The sequence below is a fragment of the Phodopus roborovskii genome, unplaced genomic scaffold, assembly GCF_943737965.1.
Source record: "Phodopus roborovskii unplaced genomic scaffold, PHOROB, whole genome shotgun sequence".
In the NCBI taxonomy this organism is placed as follows: Eukaryota; Metazoa; Chordata; class Mammalia; order Rodentia; family Cricetidae; genus Phodopus; species Phodopus roborovskii.
This window is the reverse complement of record NW_026126485.1, coordinates 3,345,766-3,368,348: the sequence shown is the minus strand read 5'-3', so window position 1 is coordinate 3,368,348 and position 22,583 is coordinate 3,345,766. Positions and strand designations below refer to the sequence as shown.

Below are 22,583 nucleotides of genomic sequence, written 5' to 3'. Positions count from 1 at the left end.
GCCAGCAGGAAGACCTGTTATTATGAACCCAAGAGGAAATACTGCCCACAGAAATACTGTCTAACAAACTCTTTGTATCTGTTACTGATGACCACTCAAGAGTTTAAATGGAAGGACCCTCTGTAGGTCAATAATTTTATAGTAATTTTATGCTTAAGAGCCATATTCTATTTGCCTCTTTCTTCATGATTTTGCTGGTTCAAGGCTCACATTCCCCACCAGTTACAACACACATAGTTTTCTATATACTGGGAGAACTAATGGAGGTTCCAGGCCTTTACTTTCAGCCGCAGGGAGGAAACAGGGGCATCCTGTTGACCCCTCTGAGGGAAGGGTCGGATATCCCATACTCCAGCATCCTCTTCCTTGCTCTCACAGGCAGTACTGGTTTTCCAGTCTTTAGGTGGAATTCAACTTTAATTTCATTTCTTTTAGACTCGTTCTCTCTTTCACTGTAATGTCTATTAGATCAATTCCCCTCTCAACCACCTCACTGGTTATTCCCGGTCCCCACCAAGGTTGTCCCAATGGCCTCTTCCCAGTGTTTTCATTTAACCTAGTGTCAAATTAATGATCAACAGCTGATTTGAAATATTACTTAGAAGGCCCTTGCCTCTTTATCAAGAACTGTCCAGGGGTCTCTGAGTCTTAGGGGAGCTCAGTTTCTCGGATTCGTTAATTCAGCTTTATTTGGATCACCCCACATTCTCTGTAGGGAGATGTCGGGTCCCTGGAACCCAGCCTGCTCCAGCCTTCTACCTCCCAGGCCATCTTGATGAAACTGCCTTACTTCCAGAAGATCTGGTTTGATTCCCAGTTCGTCCCTCGAAGCTTTGTCCAATGTGTTTTTACTGCTTGGGGCTTCAGCAAAACTTACTTTGAATTGCGTCCCATACTTATTACTTTGTCTGGCAGGTGTGGGTTCCTGTTTCCTGCGGAATCTCATAACTTAAGGAACCCAGAATCAGAAACTATTAAAAAAAAAAAAAAAAAAAAAAAAAAAAAAAAAAGCTCAACGAATGATTGGACGAATAAAGGCACACTTACTTGTCAGGCCTTTTGCTAAATTCCAGCACCCGCCCAGTCTTTTCCCTGGGGTGGGCTATGTCCCTGATTCCAAAGTGTTTGTTTCCGGGTTGTTCGCTCTCCAGGAATTAGCCTGACTGCAGAATGCAGTTACAGAGTCCCTTCTTTCTGGATGGGAGCCCACCGTCGAATTGAGTCGGGAATTCAGAGAACCAACGCCCACTGCTAAGCCAGGGACCTCGGGGTCGCCGCTCTTCCTCCCACTCTCTGCTATTGGTGGACGGGACGGACGGGCGGGCCCTCCCGATAGCCCCTCGACTCCCCTCCCCTATATCCCGGGGTGGGGACGTCGGGAGGCGGGAGGCGAGGAGGGGCTGCCAAGGGGCGTCGGGTTACATCTCCGCCTCCACCGCTTGAGCTGTAGCCGCCGGGGTTGCGGGACTACAGTTGGGGAACATGCTGGACGCAAGCGGCTGGAGCCCCGCGGCGTGGACGTGGGTGCTGCTTCTGCAGCTATTGCTAGCGGGGCCCGGAGGCTGCCTGAGCCGTCAGGAGCTTTTCCCCTTCGGCCCTGGGCAGGGGGACTTAGAGCTGGAGGCCGGGGACGACGTGGTGTCCCCTGCTCTGGAACTGATCGGAGAGCTGAGCTTCTATGATCGTTCGGACATCACGTCGGTCTATGTGAGTTGGAGGGGAGCAATACCAGGGTACGCTGGGGGCGCCAGTCCAGAAAGACAGATGTGGGACCTGGGCGTCGCCCGCGGGGACCGAAGAGGTAGCTGTTGGGCGCGGGCGCTCCGCTGGGTCTGCGCCTAGAGGATTCTCACTGCCTGTACGTCGCTGTCACCTCAGGAGCAGGCGAGGTCTAGGGTGATATCTGACTCCCGGATCCATCCATCTCCGCGTGTGCCCTGCCTGGACCTGGGGATCTTGTGTGGAGTTTTCCTTCTCTGTTCAGTGTGCCTTTGTCCCGAGCCATCCTTCTGGGACAGGTCCTTGTACCCCGCTGCGCTGTGGCCAGAACTGGGTCATACATAGCCTGCACGCGCGCCGAGGGATTTTGCTGATGGCGAGCTAGAAAGGACAGGGGAACCGTGTTGCCCCGCCCCAGAGTTCAGCGACAGCCCCTGCATCTGTATGCGTGGGTTCTGGCTATGTCTTGGCAGAGATTTTGCTTTCTTAGTTGGGCTCGTTTCAGAGTCCAGAGGTCAGGGCTGGGAACTCAGGGCGCCCCAGTGATCCAATTTCCTGTAGCAGAAGTTGTCACCCAGGGGCCCCAGATGGGGAGGGGGACCCGCATGGCCTTATAGGTGCTACAATCTCCCCAGTGCCGGCCGGGCCTGGGCGCGCTGTCTGCCTGGTCAAGCCCTTTCGTGCTGCTCCGGCACACCATGTGGATTTGATATAAAGCTTGGTGCATTCCACAAGTGGGGGAACTATACAAAGGCGTTGGTGCCTGTCCTGCGGGGGAGTGGCTATGCTCCTAGCCTGGCCTGGGCAGATAGAGTGGGGCAACACCCACGTGCAACTTGTCAGCTTTGCCTAGAAATAATGAGTCCTTAGTCACACCCACAAAGAGCTCTCACCCTTGCTGGCTGATTGCCCTGACCCCCCTGAGAAGCCTGGAGAAGCCTACAGACTTTAGCATGCTTTTAAGTACACACAAAATGAAATCCTTCACCTTACCAAAGACCCCCAACTTGTTGAACACACACATCAAAATATTAAAACATACACTTAAGTTTTATGTAGTATTCCGGCTTCTCCTGGCTCCCCACCCCCTTCTCCCCACTTGAGGAGCTAGGGATCAAATCCAGGGCCTCCTACATGAAAGACAAGCTCTCTACCAACTGCATCACATCCTGTTTCCGTTAAACCACGTGAAGTGGTAGCATCAGCAATGGGTTAGGGTGGCTCTGACAGGCCATCTGAGGCTTATCAATAGATAGCAGCTAGATTCCACGTGGGACTTGAAGAAATTGAGAAGAGGCCATGTGATTCTTGCCGGAAATCCCACACTTGGGAGCTAAAGGCAAGAGGATCTGGAGTCAGCTTAGCCCAGACCTATGGGGTTTTTAATTCTGTCTTTAAAAGCCAATAAATAGCCTGTGAGGTGACTTGGTGGATAAAGGCATTTTACTTGTCAAACCGAGAACCTAAATTCATATCTCTGTCCCTAAGACACACATAGTGGAAGGAGAAAACTGAGTTATCCAGGTTGCCACTTCTCCCCCCCCCCCCCCCCACACACAATTTTAAAACAAAGGACCTTCCCAAACAAGCAAAGCACCAGACCAGGAATACCAGACAGAGCTAAGGTTAAGAGGCTTTAGCCTGATTTTACTCTGGCACTGGAAGCCACCAAGGAGACCAGATGGAGAGTGTCCTGTGTCCAGCAGACATTGGAGCCAACAGGGACACTGGTTTATAAGGGGAAAGAGTAAAATAAATATATAAATAAGCTAGAGGTTGTGGCATAGGCTTATAATTCATGAATTTGAATTTGAGGATATCCTGGGGTACAAGAAACTTTGCCTCAATAAGCAAACAAAATTAAGTTGCATTTGGAGTTCTAGAAAATGATAGCTATCATTAATGTTGCTCCAAAGAGGTAGTTTCATGAGTGTGGCCCCAGGACTCCTAAGTACAAGGAATTCAGAGGGTCAAGATTATTTTAAATAATGCTAAGATGTTATTTGCTTTTTCCCTTCTCCCTTTATTTGTATTTTATGTGTGTGTGTTTCCTGCATGTATGTTTGTGCATCACGTGTGTGCAGTGCCAGAAGAGAGCAATGGTTCCCCTGGGACTGGGATCCATCCCATCTCGGTGCTGGGAATAGACCCTGGGTTAAATGCTCTTAACTGCTGACTCATCTCTCCTGGCCTGTTATTTATTTTATTAAATTTTTTTCTTTCTTTCTTTTTTTTTTATTGGATGTGTGGGCATATGTGCCATGGTTCATGTGTGGAGGTTAAGAGGGCAACCCTTGGGAATGGGTTTTCTTCTGCTGCTGTGGGCTGTAAGACTTCAGGCTGTGAGACAAGAACCCTTACCCACTGAGCCATCCTGCCAAAACTAGCTGCTTTCTTTAATTTAGTTGCCCAGGAATGTATAGAGGAGTTCACTAGGGGCTGCGTGGTATACACATGTCTGTCCCCATAGGTCAAATGCAGAAGCAACTGCCTTCCATTTAGCCAGACATCAGGTTGATTTGCAAAAATGTGAAGCAAAATCTCATTGTTCCCCATGTATTTTTGGTTTCAAAATATAATCACTTGTATTAAGATAATGTTTCTGTTACCACGAAGCAAATTCATTTGGTGTAAGTATTTAACTTGCTCTTGGCTTTACTTTCTCATTTGATTGTTGCTTACTGTACTTTGGGAATCCTTGATAACTGTTAAAGGCCCCAGGAACCAGCCAGTGGTGAATGCCTTTAGCTCTAGCAGGTGGGTGGAGAGGTGGGGATGGGGGAGGCAGAGGCAGAGGCAAGCAGATCTCTTTGTGTTCAAGGCCAGCCTGGTCTACTGAGTGAGTTCCAGGACAGCCTCCAAAACTATACAGAAACCCATTCTTGAAAAACAAAACAAAACAAAAAGGCTCTTGAAACCAAAATGATTATCTGATTATCCAGACTTTGAGTTTAAAGACAGGAGGAAAGCTTTGCTGGGAATGTCTTCCGGAAGAGACAGGATCCATGTTGGATACTAGTGCCCTCCCTCCTGTGGGTCTCAGAAGAATCCTTGTTTATGATGTGTGATTTCCCCAGAGGAATGACTCTGAATGGTCATCAGTAGAGTCCAACCAATAAATCCTGCTCTTCAGATCCTGTCCAGGATCTAAGCCCCACCCAGAGCCCTAAGCCATTGAAATTTCAGAGCCTTGCTGCTGTGGCCCATGAACCTAGAACTCCCTGGATGAGAGTTTTTCAACAACAGCTGTTGTTTAGAGCAATGAAAACATTTCCTGCCCTAGATTGGAATGTTATCTCCATTTGCATGCTCATTGTCATGTTAACTGGCCCCCCTCATTGGGTATGCAAAGCAATGAAATAGTTTCTAGAACATGATTTTAGTGGTTATTAAATTGTGAGTTATAAAGATGGATAAGTAAGTTAGTTATTAAATATATTCAGTCTGTTTTACTGAAAGAAATCTTGTATGTGGTTGGAAATAGGATATCTTTAGCAGCAAAAAGATTATATACCACAGGCTAATGTGAGGACCTGGATTTGATTCCCCCCTCCCCCCAACGCAGGGGGTGGAGGTAGGTAGAGCAGCATGCCTCTGATCTCAGCATTGCAGAGGCAAAGAAAGGAATCCTGGGTCTTCTTGGTCAGCATTTCCAGCCTAATCAGCAAGCCCCAGGTTCAATGACAGTGTCTCAGAACATAAGGGGAGGAGGGGGAGTGACACAGACCTCTGGCTTTCACACACATGAGTCTCTACACACAGGAGTACACATAGAGACATATATTCACAAACACACAGCAAATTATTGTAAGCTGTTATCCCAGTATACACATATGCATTAACACACACAGTCACAGATAGTGTTGCTTCACTTGCTACCCCGCAGGACATTCACAGACTACTGTCTAAAACTTCCAGTTGCTCCAAACACAAGGGCTCTGGCCTATGGAGGAAGGCAGCTGAATCTATCTTAAACTCAGGTCACCCAGTGCTAGCCTGGGACTGTGATTCTTAGATGAAGAAGCACCTGCTTCTCATTTTTCCCAAGTTTCCCAGTGGTTGAGCAGTGACTGTGGTTGAGCCTCAGAATCCAAATGAGTATTAATTCCAGCAGGGGCTGAAATGCAATTAACTAGTTATAGTGACCAATTTATAATTGAAGCCAAATTGTTATTCTGATACTTTTTTTTTTTTTTTTTAAATTAAGTGAGGCATAGTGGTACAAGCCTGTAATCCCAGCACTCCAGGAGGCATCATATCCATTTTGGCTATACAGTGAATCCAAAGATAACCTGAACTAAAGAATAAGACCCTACTTTAAAATCCAAAAATAGACTTGTCATTGCTAATATTTTTAGCAGTGATTACTTTTTCAGGACAAAAAAATACTATTTTTATTTTGAACCAGGGTCTCATGTTGCCCAAACTGGCCTTGAACTCCTAATGTGTCTATCAAGGATGACACTGAATTCCTGATCCTCCTGCCTCTGTCTCTTGAGAGCTAGTATTACAGGTGTGCACTGCCGTACCTACTTTATGTGTAGCTGTGGTTTGAACCCAGGGCCTCATGCATGCTAGACAAGCATTCTACCAGTTGAGCATATATTCCTAGCCCCATCCGTGTGTGTGTGTGTGTGTGTGTGTGTGTGTGTGTGTGTGTGTGTGTGTGCGTGCGCGCGCACGCATATATGTCCATGCAATAGTCTAAGATCCATTATCTATTCATTTTGTAGATTATTATTATTATTGACAGGGTCTTTCCTGGAACTCTCTCTGTAGACCAGGCTGGCTTGGCACTCAGAGATCTGCCAGCCTCTGCCTCCCAAATGTTGGGATTGAAGGTGTGCACTCAGCTTTAACTAATATGCTAGGCACAGTAAGAAGCTTGTTTTCCATGTTCACAGTATGGTGTCATGAGGGAGGTGGCATTCATCTAATAATCACACTGGTAACAAGACCATTGCCACATGCTGAGTGCTCGGAGGCAGAAATCCAGGGTGGGAACTTATTGAAGCAGGGCCCATGCTAGTGGAGTGCTCTGGAAATGCTCCCCAGCAAAGCTGCAGATACAAGATGATGGAGGTTGGCTCTTGGAAGTGTAGGAAGAAGGGGCATGGTTAGGATGGGGAGCTATTGCACCTTGCTCATGGCAGGGGCTGATTGCAGTTCATAGTGCTTACAACTCAAACCTCTCCGGTCCCAGCCAACATGCTTTTCACTTGTAGTTCTTGAACTTCACACTGCTCCCGGTGTGTCTCCACCAACCTGGCTAGGCTCTCAGCTGCCTGGCTACAGCCTGCCCTCTTATGGGTTCTATACTCTTGTCTTCTTTCTCTCTGGACCCATTCCATGCAGATCTTTTAAATTTTTTATCTTATTATTGTGTTTGTATGCATGTGACGTGCGTGTATGGATGTGTGTGTGCAATTACCACTGATTGCATGGAGGTCAGAGGGCAAAGGACCATCTCTCCTCCTACTGTGGGCTACAGGAATCAAACTCAGATCACCAGGCTTGAGTGGCAAATACTTTCACCTCAGTGGTCCCATGTAGCTGTTGGCACTTCTTTCCTGTCTGGAATAACACACATGCTGCCTCCCAGAGTTGCCCCACTCTGCCACTAACTCTCAGCTCTCGTGTAACTTTCAAGAGGGTTCCATCTTTGCCCACTTCCCGATGTAGCACCTATAATAGACCAAAGAAATGATTCCACCCACGTCTAGCTTAGTGAACCAACCAATTTTGGGGGTTTCTTGCAGAAGCATGGGTGATTAAAAAATAGTCATCAGAAAGCCGTCCTCAGCACAGGTGATGACTCGCAAAAGCTAGATCCCTGGGGCCCCCTGCACAGCTTCCTGGCTGCTTCACAGAATTGTCCACTGTTTATATAAGCTGGGAGGTGCGGGGGTGGGGTGGGGTGTGTCTTGTGAGTCCTGTAAGTTTCCTGAACTTGCTGAACCTTTTAAGTTTGGAGGAGCCTCTCTTTCCTCTGGATTGGAACATTTCATTTGGGAGGAGGTAACTACATTAATAGTGTCTCTTAAACCTGCTCTATCAGGCAACTTGTTCCTTTGCTTCCTAGTTAGTCTGAGCCCCATGGGGACAGGGTTTTTTCTGTCATAGGACAGCCATTTTCCAACACTCAGGGGTGTGTGTGTGTGTGTGTGTGTGTGTGTGTGTGTGTGTGTGTGGTGGGCATAGTGAGTGCTGTGGAGTCAACCAGTACACAAATGACTGCTAAGATTGTTACCTCTTACTTATGTTTTCACTTTAGTCTATGAAACAAAGGGGGGGGGGGTCAATGTAATTTCTAAGTAAGTTAATGACATGATTGTGTGTGTGTGTGCACGTACACACACACGTGCACCAAGGGATCAGAGCTGTATTGGCCAGTTTGTGTTTAGACAACAAGACATTGATATGGATACCTACCATGGATCAAAATGGCTAATACTGGACATGGGAAGAGGTGTGAGTCAATAAAAATGATTGACACTGGATATCTAGGAACCCCAAAGTAAACAGTGATGTAAACTGTATTATAACCATTCCTGGCAGAATGCCACTTTTGTGTTGGCTTTGTATAAATATGACTTTGAGGTCAGGGCCATGTGTCTTTGTCACATTTATCTTCAACAAATGTGTTCTGTCCATAGTCCAGTGTGTTTACCTCAGTGTGGCTTGTCAGGTCTGCATGTATGCCTGTGCCTGCCTTTGTGTGGCTCATGTTTGCTGGTGTGTGCCTGGGTGCCTGCAGGAATTTCCTGCTTTGTGGTCTATGTGGTGATCCCTTGTCTGGAGTGATTAAAGTATATTACATTTGCCTGTGGCTAGGGACATTATCTTCCATGGCCTGGTTTCTTTGGTTCTTTCCCAGCACAGAGGTCAATGTCAGTGTCTCTTCAGTCTCTTCTCCATCTACTTTTGAACCTGGAGCTTACCAGGTAGCCAGACTGGCTGGCTAGGCAGCTCTAGGAACCCTCCTGTCCCCACCCCCCAGAGCTGCAGTTACTGGCACAGGCTTTTTGATAGGTGCTGGGATCTGCACTCAGGTCCTCACAACTGCATGACAAGCACTTTCCTGGCCGAGCTGTCTCCCCAGCCTCTGATATTGTTTTCTTCAACAAATAATATAGCGTAGGGGCCAGAGAAACAGAGGAAACCTATGAAAGTTCAGAAACTTCAGATAATTTAATCCTGGCTGGAGACTGATTAAAACCCTCTGGCCACACAAAGACTTCTCCAGACAAACTCTTGTTTCCTCTTTTTTCTTTCTTGCTGTGTTGAGGATCAAATGCAGAGCCTCACAGTCTAAGTGCTCAAAATGCTAGCAGGTGGAATACTCAAGTGTCTAGGATTTCATTTAAATACTCAAAAAAAAAAAAGCAGTGTATAGTGTAAGGAGTAAGGTTTTTCCGCTGCCGGTCTTGTCCCACCACCGCGCCAGCCCCAAATAACGCACTGAGACTCTGTATTAGCTATAATGTTGTTGGCCAGGTATTAGTTTCTTATCTGCTAGCTCTGTCCTAAGTATTAACCCATTGCTGTTAATCTTCATATTTCCACGTACTCTTACCAGAGAGCCGGCTGGCATCTTGTCTCCCCCGTTTCTCCATCTTGACTCCTCCTTACTACTTCCTCTTTCCTCCTTGTCTCCTAGTCCCTCCTATCTTGCTTTCTTATTGGCCAACAGTGCTTTATTCATTTACCAGTATGAGAAACATATACAGAATGACATCTCCCATCAGTATAGTGATGTGTGCCTGTATTCCCAGCATTCAGGAGGTGGAGGCAGGAGGATTGCTACAAGTTAAAAGCCAGCCTCTGGGCTATAGGATGAACCAAAACCGAAAACCAAACAATAACAACTACCTCCAAAAAGACCCAGCCCTCAAAAACAAAAACAAGGTAGAAAGGGGGGAAAATAAGGACAGGAGTGGCTAGAATAAAAGAAAATAAGCATAGTGTGCTAGGAATTGTTGGATCTATGTGTGCTGGGGAGGGGGCAGTTTGTAGTCTAGGTCTGTTTGAAAATTCCCCTAAAAAGTTTAGTTTTACAAATTTTTTTTTCCCTAAAAACGATTCTTCCTTCAGAGGATAGAAAGGAGGGGAGATGAATTCCAGGGCTAAAGACCTTTTGCCAGGGTCAATGTGAGGGCTGTGGTGAGGTAAGGTCAAAGGTTGAGCTAGACTCTGCTGTTGGAAGCAGAGGGCTTGGTTAGCAAGTACTGTGTGCTTTTGATATTCTCAGCAGCCCTGGGAGGGGACTCAGGCAGGAGCTGGCTGATCCAGAGTTGCAAAGCAGGAAACACCCATGGCCAAGGGCATGTCTGTTGTCAAGGGTGGAAGTTGACTGTGTCTTTCAGCTTAGTCCAGCATTCTTTACACCTTCCTCCTTCTCTTCCACCCTCCCCCCTTCCTGTCTCATTAGCTCTTGTTTAGTGTTGGAGCCACAGTGAGGAGGGACATGTAGCAATTGTCCTGCCTCTTGGGATCGTCACAGCTGCACAGCTACCAAAAACACTCGGTTCGGTTCTCAGGCCCAAATGGCAACTTCACTACCCTCAGGCAGGTTTATTTTCCTTCCTCTTTCTCTTTCTACTTTTTCTGTTTTGTTTTCTTTCTTGATTTTTTTCTTGTTATGTTTCAAACACATAAAGAGGCAAGTGGCACCTTGACTGTTGGACACCACACCACTACTGTGACACGGATAACTAGTGATACTTGCTAACATTTTCCACTATTCTTTCCCAGTCTGGGATTGGTGTGTGTGTGTGATTTCCATGATTTCCATGTTTGTTTAGTTTCACTGAGGCATCCAGAATAAACTGTGATCTTCATGACACATCAGCAGCCGAATGACTCCTGTGTACTTATCTGCTCCTGTGGGTGGCTCTGTTGGCTCTGGAAGTGGGAGGCAGCCAGGTGCATGGTAGAGAGCTCTATTAAGAGATGAGCTGGTTAATTTGTCTGTGGTTGTGCACACCTTTAATCCCAGCACTTTTGAGGCATAGGCAGGCAGATCTCTTGAGTTTGAGGCCAGTCTGGTCTGCACAGTTCCAGGGAGAGGAGAGAGAGAGAGGGAGAGGGTAAAGGAGAGGGGGTGGGGAATGGTGGACCATCCTCCCAGAAACTGCTTGAAGAGCAGTTTGTATAGGAGGTGAATGATAGCAACCTGGTTGGTTCCTTCTCACGGGTGAATTTGTGGGCACATCATCCCAGTCTGACCTTCATCACCTTGTCTCAAGATCCTTCTCTAGTTTTGTAAGTTTCTAGAACAGCTATGAATACTGTTGTAAGAGATCATGGCTTCCTCCCCTGTCTTTTAACCTTTGTGTTGCCCCATGACACACATGTGGAGGTCAGAGGACAAGCATGTGGGTCCTCACCTTCCACATTGTTTGAGGCAGGGTCTCTTTGTTGTGGATCACTGTGTACACCAGGTTAGCTGGCCTTGAGCATTTGAGGGTTCTGTCTCTGTTTCCCATTTCGACCCAGGGATTTGACATGGGGATTACAGACATGCTGCTACCACACTTGACTTTTCATGGGTTCTGAGGATCTGAATTCAGGTTTTAGGTTTGTGTGCCAAGTTCTTCACTCACTGAGCCATCTCCCCAGTGGGCCCCCCTCCCCCACATTCTTGTTGCCATTTAGGTTTTTTTTGTTGTTTTTAGAGACAGTTTCTCTGTAGCTTTGGAGATGGTCCTGGAACTTGCTCTGTAGACCAGGCTGGTCTCTAACTCACAGCAATCTACCTGCCTCTGCCTCCAGAGTGATGGGATTAAAGGCATATGCCACCAACTCCCAGCACCAATTACTTTTTAAAATAGATTTATTCTTAGGTGTGTGTGTGTGTGTGTGTGTGTGTGTGTGTGTGTGAGAGAGAGAGAGAGAGAGAGAGAGAGTGTTGTATGTGTGTCTGTGTGTGTGTGTGTGAGAGAGAGAGAGAGAGAAAGAGAGAGAGAGAGAGAGAGAGAGAGAGAGTAGTTGTCTTCAGAGGCCAGAAGAAGGTGTTGGATCCACTGGAGTGGGGTAGATAGATGTGAGCTGCCTGATATGGGTTCTGGGAAACAAACTGGCCCTCTCCATGATCAGTATGTGATTTAACCAACTGCCCTCTCTCTCCAGCCCCATGTTTAACACCCAGCATGTTATTTAGTGGACAAATTAGAAGTGACTGTCCAAAGGAAGTAGGGCCAGCTGATTGATGTTCACTATAGAGGTTGGTATACAAAGAGGAGATCAAGATTTTATATATATTTGTTTTTAACAGGTGATCCTCCTACTTCCTAAGTGCTAGGATTACAGACAGGTTTCACTAAACCTGTCAAAAATCTACCTTTAAAAAGAAAACCATGTGATTCTGGCCAGTGGGATGACTTGGCCTGTGGGACAGGACGCCGTCAAGGTTGACAGTCTGAGTTTGATTCCTGAAACCTCATGATGGGAGGTGAGAACTGACTTCTGAAATTTGTCCTTTGACTCTACAGGCATGCATGGTACATGAGTGCCCATTCTCCAATAAATAAAGTGTATGCCGAAGAAGGTATGGAGACACACTATTGTGGTCCTAGCACTCAGGAAGCTGAGATGGAGGGAAGGGTTGGAGGATATCCTGGACTGTGTGGGGAGACTCTTGTCTCAAAAAAGAAACAAAACAAAAACATATTCTTCAGTGACTTTTAGTCTGTTCAGAGAATTTTACAACCACTCTGGATATCTAGTTCTAGAATGTTTCTATTACCCTCAAGGCAAATCCTGTGTCTAGCAATCCCTTCCTATTCTCCTCCCCAATCCCAGCCTATTTTCTGTATGGATCTCCATTTTCTGGAATGTATCCTTTCGTGTCTGGATAATTTGCTAGTTAATTTTGACACAAACTAGAGTTGCTTGGGGAGAGGAATTGTCTCCATCAGATTGGCCTGTGAGATGTGGCTCTGTGTTATATAAGAAAGCAAACTGAGCAAGCCATGCTGGTGGGGGAGGGAGGGAAGAAACCAGTTATTACTATACTTCCATGATCTCTGCTTTAGTTCCTGCCTCCAGGTTTCTGTCTTGAGTTATTGCCCCGATTTCCCTCAAGTCCTGACTGTGATCTGGACTGTGATCTCTACCTTCTGTAGTACTTTGAATGTAATTGGCCCACGTAATCTCGTAAGGAGTGGCATTACTAGGAGGTGTGGCTTTGTTAGAGTGGGTAAGGCCTTGTTGGAGGAAGTGTGTCACTGTGGGAGTGGACCTTGAGGTTTCTATGCTCAGGATACTACCCAATGTCTCAGTTGACTTCCTGTTGCCTGAAAGATGTAGGAATCCCAGTTACTTCTCCAGCACCCTATTGGTCTGCATACTGCCATGCTCCCAGCCATGCCATGGTGAAAATGAACTGAACCTCTGAAACTGTGGAACTCTTGCCCCCCAGATGCTGAAGCTACAATTACAAACCTCTTACAATAACAGGCTCCCAGGTGAGGGCCTGGTGCCTGAACCCTAGAGCTGAGGAAATACACAGCTCTCCCTAGAGATGATGGCTTGAACAGGGACTATCCTTTCTTCCCTGGTTTTCTAGAGGTGGAAGAATCAAGATAACTTACCTCTCTCTCAGATTGATTTGTTTTGTCTTATGTGTATAAGAATTTTGCCTTCATGTATGTATACCACATGACTGCCTGGTGCCTACAGAGATGAGAAGGCACCCCCCCCCCAAACTGGATGTCAAGATGGTTGTGAGCCACTATGTGGGTTCTGGGAACCAAACTCGGGTCCTTTGAAAGAGTAGGTAGTACCCTTAAGTGCTGAGCCATTATCCAGTGTCTTGTCATCTTTTCTTTGATAGTCAAAATATAAGACCTTGATCCTCTGGCTTAGGTTGGATGACACTCACTATGTAGCATGTGCTGGTTTCGAATACATGGCACTCCTCCAGCCTCATCTCCTAGTGTTGAGTTTACAGAGCTGTATGTACTCCAATGCCTGGCTAATAACCATTTGTAAGTGACAGATGGCCATCCTTGGTAGAGAGTCTCACAGAAGAGAGAGATGAGCAAGTGGTCCAAAATCATTAGACACAAACTGGGTTAGGTTGAAACAAAAACAAAAGAAAACAAAACCAAATGGTGACTGTAACCTGGGGCTATCCCTGTCTTTATTTGGTAATCCCTTTGTTTCTATTTCTAATTTAAGTCAGAGGCAATTTCTCTGGCTCATGGATTAATGGAAAACATTTGTAATCTGTAGTACTGGAGTGTTCTTCACTTCGAGTGCCTGGTCTCAGCCAAGTGAGGAGCTGAAGTTCATTTTGCTCTCAAGCCTAGCGTGAAGAGGATGCCCCACTCACCTCACAAGGTTTAATGAATCCTCAGAGCCAAACAGCTTCAGAATAGAAGGAGTGGTGACTGGGATTTTTAGGGTAAAAGCAAGGGCTTTGGCAGCTCCAGTTGGTGAAGCTTGGCCACCTTTCTTGGTACCAAATAGAAAGACCTACTGGTAATGGCAGAGCACAAAGTGGGGATATGTTCATTGTAGCTGTATTGAAAAGAGGAGCAGGTAAGGGAATGGTGATCCCAAGTTGGGCCACTGGCTGGAGCTTTAGGCTTCAATACAGAAGGAATTGGGGCAAGAAGTATGCATAGTTTCCTTGATCATTGTCTCAACTCTGGATATTTGAGGTGGTCCCAAAGAACAACTTACTGCTTAAGGGGACAAAGTGTTCCTTGGGAGATGCTCACTTCTGCTCCATGTTGCAGCATCACTCTCATGGATAACTAGCTGTCCTCCTCTAGTGGGGGGTGGGGGAGTGTTGAGACGTTCTGTTCTGGGAAATGAGGGTGACTGTAGGTTTAGGACAAGAACCACCTATCTCTGTTCTTTGAGCCTTGAAGGGGGATGAGATAGGTTATGTAGCAGAGTCAAGCAGGAATCTGAGCCAAAGTAAAGAAGACAGACATAAAACAAAGACTAAGATGGTAGGCTTCGAGTCTGCTTTGAATTACTGTGTGGAGTCTGTGATTTGGGGCAGAAGGGTCTAGGAGCCTGTATTGCTCAGATGGCCAGTCCAGCCCCATATTTACCTCTATGATCAATTTCCACCTCTCTGGTAAATAGATTCAGTTATTCCCTAGACTTGTTTTTCCAAGTTTTTTCTTTTCATAGGCCCTTCCCATTTTCCAGCTCTTTCTATCTGGGAATATGAAACTCCCCCCCTTCTGTCCCCCAAGCAACCTCCACCTTTATGCTTCATACCCTAAACTAATCAGCTACATAAAAACAGAAAGTTGTCTGGGTATGCCGCCTGCAGATGTGGGCTGTTGCTTCACCAGTGGCTGTGTGAACATGTAAGTTAAGGGCTTGCCAGTTCTCCATTACATATGTGTGAATAGCAGAATTGTAATGGAATGCCCATTGTGCTAAACTTTTACAAATGTGCTCAGCCATAGGAAAGGACCTCACACTCAGCACACACTCTAGACATGTTTGTTTCCTTCCCATGATTTATTCTAAATGGACGTAAATTCCTACCGCCTCCCACCCAGGGAGTTTTGTTTTCTTCAAGTTTCATTGTCTGCCCTGTAAAGCTCTGTGTGTTTCTCTAGCACTCTTGTTTCTTATTTGCGTCTACTTTAAGTGTTTTCTAACCACACCGTGTTGAAGGAGGCCTTTCCCCAGGACTGTACAATACCCTGGGGACTGCCACTAGTTGCATTTGAGCCAAGAACGATGCATGTCAGCTCTCTTCTCCTCCGTGTTTATGTGGACCTTGACTCTGACTTCTATGCACTGACCATCTGCAGCCCTCAGGGATTCCTGACGTCTGTATGTTCACATTAATGATGGAAAAAAGACAGGAAATGCTTTTAAAACAGGAAGCACCCTTCCATTCCAAGTGGCTCTGACCACCTCCTCTGCAGTGGAGTTGAGACAATTAGACCTAAGTGGTTCCAGCTGTTACCCATGTAGAGTGTGTGTGTGTGTGTGTGTGTGTGACATAATTGACATGGGTTACCCCGAGGCAGCTGATGAAAAGCTAAGTGGCTTGGTGTGTATGAGGAAATGGGTTAAATCCTGCAATAGCAATATCTAGGGCAATAGCTGTATCTGTTGACACACTTGGAAATGGATGATTTTTAGTGAATTAATTTTTACTCATGATACAAAGTCATCAAGTATCTTATTTTGTTAGCCTGAGGTAAGCTATCATTGGAATTTCTAGGGCAGTCCCAAAAAGATGAACCATCCATTCACCTTAGATGAAAGAGATTAGTAATGCTGAAAGGCAGAGAAAGTTTTTTTATTTTTTTTGTTTTTTGTTTTTTCTCTCTCCATGTGGCCACACTGGGAGGAGGGACAGATAAAGGGGTGTGGTGTCCTCCAGTCCACCTTCTAGGTGTTGATGTCAGATTTAGATTTCAACAGAAGAATTAGAGTAGGAAGCAGAAGTTTTGTAATTTTAACAGTCCTGGTGTAGGTGTGGGATCTTGTTGGTCATGGTATTCACTTTGGTTCTGTGAGGTGGTCCAATTCCTTATGAAGGAGTCAGTCTGCTCCTACCAGATGCTCACTCCTGCTCTAGAGTACAGCCTTACCATCTTAGCTGCCCTCTTCTGGGTGCAGGGCCTTGTCCCAAGAGAGTCTGCTGTTGTGGAAATCCAGAGGGATGCAACAGAAAAGATCTTAAGGATATTGACTTGTTCTCCATGTGTTCAGGCAAAGTACAGACAAATGAAGGCGACAAAAGCCAGGCTTCCATCCACTTAGTTATTTGGAGGTAACTAAGTGACTATTTCAATAATAATATAACAATGGTAATTAGCATTCTGTGTTTCAGATGGGCTTTCTCAGAAACATGATAAAACTAGGGTTTTTGATGTTTTGTTGTTTGCTTTTTCAAAATCTTTATGTCTCTGTGTATATGCACATATATGAATGTGGGCACATGTATGCCATGGTACACATGAAGTCAGGACAACCTCAGGTATGGGACCTCACCTCCCAGCTTGTTTGAGATAAGTGTCTTGTAGGCTAGCTGCCCAGAGAGTTTCTAGGAATTCCCCCATCTTCTCCTTGTAGGAGTGCCTATGTGGCAAGTAATTTACCTGAAGCCATCTCCCAGCCCTGTTTTGTGTTGAGACAGGGTTTCATGTAGCTCAGGTTAGCCTAGTATTCTCTATGTAGCTAGAGCTGGCTTTGAACTTCCTATCCTGTTCTGTTTACCTCCCAAATGCTGGAATTACAGGTTTACACCACCACATCTCTTACACACAGTATTGGAGGTTAAAGCCAGGGCTTGGAGCATGCTAGGCAAACATTCTACCAACTGAGCTATATCCCCAGACCCAGTGTAGTTTTTGAAAGAAACACGGATATGGTGAACACAACATTGGTGTCACCTGCACAATGCTTTCATTAACATTTGTTTCTTTCTAGACTCTAGAGCAGTGCTGGGGTACCACAGGACTGAGTGACTTTCGATTAACTTTCATTACTAGGTATTGCTTCTGCCACAACCTTCTGCTCATTAGCCCGAGGCAAGTGATGTGCCTGACCCTTGGGCTGAGCAGTTGGGAGGGAGGCCTGGGGGAGAAGGAGTGCACTGCAGTGACGGACATGTTTGTTTTTGCTTGTGTGGCTTGTGCTTTGGGTGTCATGGCCCTAAAGTTTATTTCAAAACTAACGTCAGGGAACTTTTCTGTTTTCTTTAGGAGGGTTTTATGGTTTCAGGCTTACAATTAAGGCTTTAATCCATTTCCAGTTAATTTTTGTGGGCACCACAAACTAGGGGTCCATTTTCATTCTTATATATGGGCATATCCAGTTTTCCCAGCACTGGTCATTGAAGAGAATGCTGTCTCCATGGTGTGTTCTTGGCAGGCTTGTGAGCCTTCAGTTGACTGTGTCTATTTAGGTTTATTGCTGCCCCCTCCCCCACCTCGTTCGTACTTTGTGTCCTTGTGTGGTCCTGTGTCTGTACCTTTTTTAGGAAGTTAGTTGGTACTAGTTATTGCATACTGTAAATATATTTATATGCCTTTGTGGGTCCCTTATACCTCATTAAAGCTAGAAAATAAAACACAATCAAAGATAATAAATAGTCCAGGCCCAATTCCTGACAGGTCTTTAGTGCTGGCTTATCTAATGAAACCACTTGCCCTGGTTTTTAAACTTTAGCTTAATCCTGTTCATTATTGTTGTTGTGAAGCAGTTTCCTCTGGGGCTGACATGGCCCTTGCCTTCATTGAGGAAGGACTTACAGAGTACCTAACCATGCCAAAAAGCTAAGCAAAACAGTTCAGGGATACCTAAATCTATGGTAACAACATAGAGGCGGCTAACATTTCCTTGTAGAAGGAATCATTTCTTCAGTCTATTATTGCCCTATTTGAACTGAATAAACATTATATTTTATTCTGCAGAGTGAGTTCCAGGATAGCCAGGGTTACACAGAGAAACCTTTCCTCAAAAAATAGAACAAAACCAAAGCCAAACAAAAAAAGATTTATCTTTAGCCTGGTATGGCAATACACTACTTTAATCCCACATTCACGATCTCTATGAGTTCTAGCCCATCCTAAGTTTACATAGTGAGTTCTAGATCAGCTAGAGCTATATAGTGAGGTCCTGTCTCAAAAATTATTTTTATTATTTTTAATTGTGCACATGAGTGTGTGTCTGTAAGTGGCTATGCACACATGAGTGCTGGTGCCCCTGAGGTCCAGAGGCATCAGATCCCCCTGGAACTGGAGTCACAGGTTGCTATAAATTGCCTGATAAGGATGCTGGTACTAAAACTTGGGTCTTCTGGAAGGGCAGTATATACTAAGCCACATCTTCAGCCTGTTTATTATTATATTTAAATATGGAATACTTCACAAATTGTCATGCCATCTTTGAGCCATGCTAATATGAGCATCATTCCAATTTTAGTACATCTGCTGCCAAGCAGCTTATATGAGCATCCTTCGAAAAGGTTTGCTTTTAATTAAACCTTTTTGTTTACACTTACGTGTGTGTATGAATGCCACAGCACACATGGAGGTCAGAGGACAGCCTGTAGGAGTCTGTTCTTTCCTTCTACCTTGTGGGTTCCTACATCAGGCTTTCTTGACACAGAGACTTATTATTAACTATGAAAACTTGGCCTATAGCTTCTTGGTTCTCTTCTCTTCTCTCCTCTCCCATCTCTTCTCCTCCCCTCTCTTCCCCTCCCCTGCCCTCTCCTCCCCTTTCCTCCCTTCCTCTCCTGTCCTCTTCTCTGTTAACTGACTTAAATCAGGATATAGCCAAATTGCATTTCATGTGCATACAGCCTTCTTTTTTCTTTTCTTTTTTGTCTTTTTAAATTTAATTTTTTAACATTCCAATCCCAGTTCTCCCTCCCTCCTCTCCTCCCAATTCCCCCACTCCCTCCCCACCTCCCATCTGCTCCTTGGAGGGTTAAGGCCTCCCCTAGGAAGTCTACTAAGTCTGCCCTATCAGGCAGGACTGAGGCACCTCTTCACCCACATACTCCTGTGTCTAGGCTGAGCAAGGTATCTCTCCATATAGAATGGGCTACACTAAATCAGTTTGTGCATTAGAGTTAGATCTGGGACCCACTGCCAGTGGCCTCATATATTGGCCCAGGCGAACCATTGTCACCTATATTAAGGGAATCTAGTTTGGTCTTATGCAGATTCCCCATTTGTCAGACTGGAGTCAGTGATCTCTCACTAGCTTGGGTCAGCTGATTCTGTGGTTTCCCATCATAATCTTGACTCCTTTGTTCATATTATTGCTCCTCCCTCACTTTGACTGTACTCCAGGAACTTGACCCAATAGTTAGTTGTGAATTTCTGCATCTGCTTCCATGTTTCTGGAAGAGGGTCTAGCTTCTCTGAGGTTGTGAATTGTAGCCTGGGTGTCTTTTGCTATATGTCGGATATCCACTTATGAGTGAGTACATACATTATTATACATACTATATTTGTTTTTCTGGGTCTGGGTTACCTCACTCAGGAAGTTTTTTTTTTTTAATTTTTTTATCCGCCCTCCACCTCACCCCCTCCCCCAGTTCTATCCATTTGCCTGTACATTTGAGGATGTCATTGTTTCTTACTGCTGAGTAATACTCAACTGTGTAAATGTACCACATTTTCTTTATCCATTCTTCAGTTGAGGGGCATCTCGGTTGTTTACAAGTTCTGGCTATTATGGATAATGTTACTATGAACATATTTGAGCAAATGTCCTTGTGGTGTGAATTTGCCACCTTTGGGTATATGCCCAACAGTGGCATTGCAGGGTCTTGAGGTAGGCTGATCCCTATTTTTCTGAGAAATCGCCATATTGATTTCCATAGCAGCTGTATAAGTTTGCACTCCCACTAGCAATGAAGGAGTGCCCCCCTTACTCCACATCCTCTCCAGCATAGGCTGTTATCAGTGCATTTTATCTTATCCATTCCAATCTGTGGCAGGTGGTATCTCAGAGTTGTTTTGATTTGCATTTTCCTGATGACTAAGGATGTTGAACATTCTGTCATTTGAGATTGTTCTGTTGAGAATTCTCTATTTAGACCTGTATCTCATTTTTAAGTTGGATTACTTGGTATTTTGATGTCTAGTTTGTTGAGTTATTTGTATATTTTGGAGATCAGCCCTCTATCAGATGTGGGATTGGCAAAAATCTTTTCCCATTCTGTAGGGAGCCGTATTGTCTTGTTGACAATGTTCTTTGCTTTACAGAAGCTTCTCAGTTTCAGGAGGTCCCTTTTATTAATTGTTGCTCTCAGTGCCTGTGCTACTGGTGGTCTATTTAGGAGTGGTCTTCTGTGCTTATGACTTCAAGGGTATTTCCCACTTTCTCTTCTGTGAGGTTCAGTGTGGATGGATGTATATTGAGGTATTTGATCATTTCTCAGTGTCTATTGTTATGGTTCCCTTTTTGTTTCTGATTTTGTTAATTTGGATATTCTCTCTCTGCCTTTTGGTTAGTTTGGATAAAGGTTTGTCTATTTTGTTGAATTTCTCAAAGAGCCAACTCTTTGTCTCATTGATTCTTTGCATTGCTTTCTTTGTTCCTATTTTATTGATTTCAGCCCTCAATTTGACTAGTACTTGCCATCTACTCCTTCTGGGTGAGTTTGTTTCTTATTGTTCTAGTGCTTTCAGTTGTTCTGTTAATTCACTAGTGTGGAATTTTCCAGTTTCTTTATGTAGGCATTTAGTACTGTGAACTTTCCTGCCTGCACTGCTTTCATTGTGTCCCATAAGTTTGGGTATGTTTTCATTACATTTTAGATAGTCTTTTATTTCTTTCTTTATTTCTTCATTGACCCAGTGGTGAGTCAGTTGATCCTTGTTCAATTTCCATGTATTTGTGTTGTGGGCTTTCTGAAATTAATGTTGCTGTTGAATTTTAACTTTAAGCTATGGTGATCCGATAGGATACAGGGATTTATTCCAATTTTTTTTTTTTGTATCTGTTGAAGTTTGCTTTGTTACTAAATATGAATGTGATCTATTTTTGAGAAGGTTCCATGAGGTGCTAACAAGAAAGTATATTCTTTTGTGTTTGGGTGGAATGTTCTGTAGATGTCTGTTAAGTCCATTTTAATCATAACATCTGTTAGTTTCCTTATTTCTCTGTTAAACTTCTGTCTGGTGGACCTGTCCAGTGGTGAGAGTGGGATGTTGAAGTCTCCTACTATTAGTGTGTGGGCTTGATTAGTGATTTAAGTTTTAGTAATTTTTAATTTCAAATGCAGGAGCCCTTGTGTTTGGTGTATAGATGTTCAGAACTGAGGTTTTCTCTTAGAGATGGATTTTTCCTGTGATGAGTATGAAATTACCTTCTTTATCTTTTTTGATTGCTTTTAGTTTGAAGTCTATTTTTCTAGATATTAGGATAGCTACACCAGCTTGTTTTAGGTCCATTCGATTGTAAATTTTTTCCTAACCCTTTACTCTGAGGTATAATGTCTGTCTGCGAGGTTGAGGTATGTTTCTTTTATGCAGCAGAAGGATAGATTCTGGTTTTGTATTCAATTTGTTGGCCTGTGTCTTTTTATAGGTGAATTGAAACCATTTATATTAATGGATATTAATGACCAATAATTGCTGGTTTCTGTTATTTTTGTTTTTGTTGGTGGTGATGGCATTGTGTGTTCAATTCCGTCTTTGAGATGCTGCTTCTGGGCTGGGGTTCAGGCCCCCTCTGAACTTTTTTCTTTTTAAAGACAGGTTCTCCTGTAGCACAAGCTGGCCTGTAACTCTATATAGCAAAGGATGGCCCTGAACTATTGATTTCCTGATTCCAGATCCCAGTTGCTGGACTTACCATGCCCAGGTTTATGCAGTGCTGGGAACCCTGTAAATGGAGATTCACCATGTAGGTTCCCTTATGTGCTCTGAAGGGCTAACTACTGCAGGGCTGCCAGGTCTGTGTGATTCAGTGGAGCTCACTCCAGGCATTTCCAAAGCAGCCTGCATAGACAGATCTTGTCCTTTACTTCTGGTCCCTGAAGAAAGTCAGGAAGGAAGGGGACTCAGGGGTCAGGCAATGTATAAGCTTTGGACCTGTGGTAGTGACCAAGATGGACACAATCACTGACCCCTTGCTGCTGTGTAGGGTAAGGACCTGAAAACAGGGCTTAAGAAAATAGGAAGCAGAGACAGAGATCAGGCTGAGGGAAGAGTGACTTTAAAGAGGGGCCTGTGAAAGGAGCCTGTCCTGGGCGGGGGGGGGGGGGGGGGGCAGGGCTCTCTGAGCAAGTGCTGTTTCAGCCTGAAGGACAGGATGAGCTGGTCAAGGGAACCAAAGCATCAGCACAGGGAGCACTGGGTGCAGGGAGGGAGCCAGTACAGGGAGTGACTTGACTACTGGAAGCA

The 22,583-nt window shown here is 44.9% G+C and overlaps 1 protein-coding gene across 1 annotated transcript in view; it reads left to right on the top strand.

Moving 5' to 3' along the window:
• Positions 1-1,441: 1,441 nt before the first annotated feature.
• Positions 1,442-22,583, top strand: part of Nid1 (nidogen 1) — an 83,138-nt gene continuing 61,996 nt past the window's right edge. Inside the window, exon 1 of the mRNA XM_051194737.1 lies at positions 1,442-1,707. Within this exon, the coding sequence (XP_051050694.1) occupies positions 1,483-1,707 (225 nt within the window). The 5' untranslated portion in view covers positions 1,442-1,482. The remainder of the gene's footprint in view (positions 1,708-22,583) is intronic.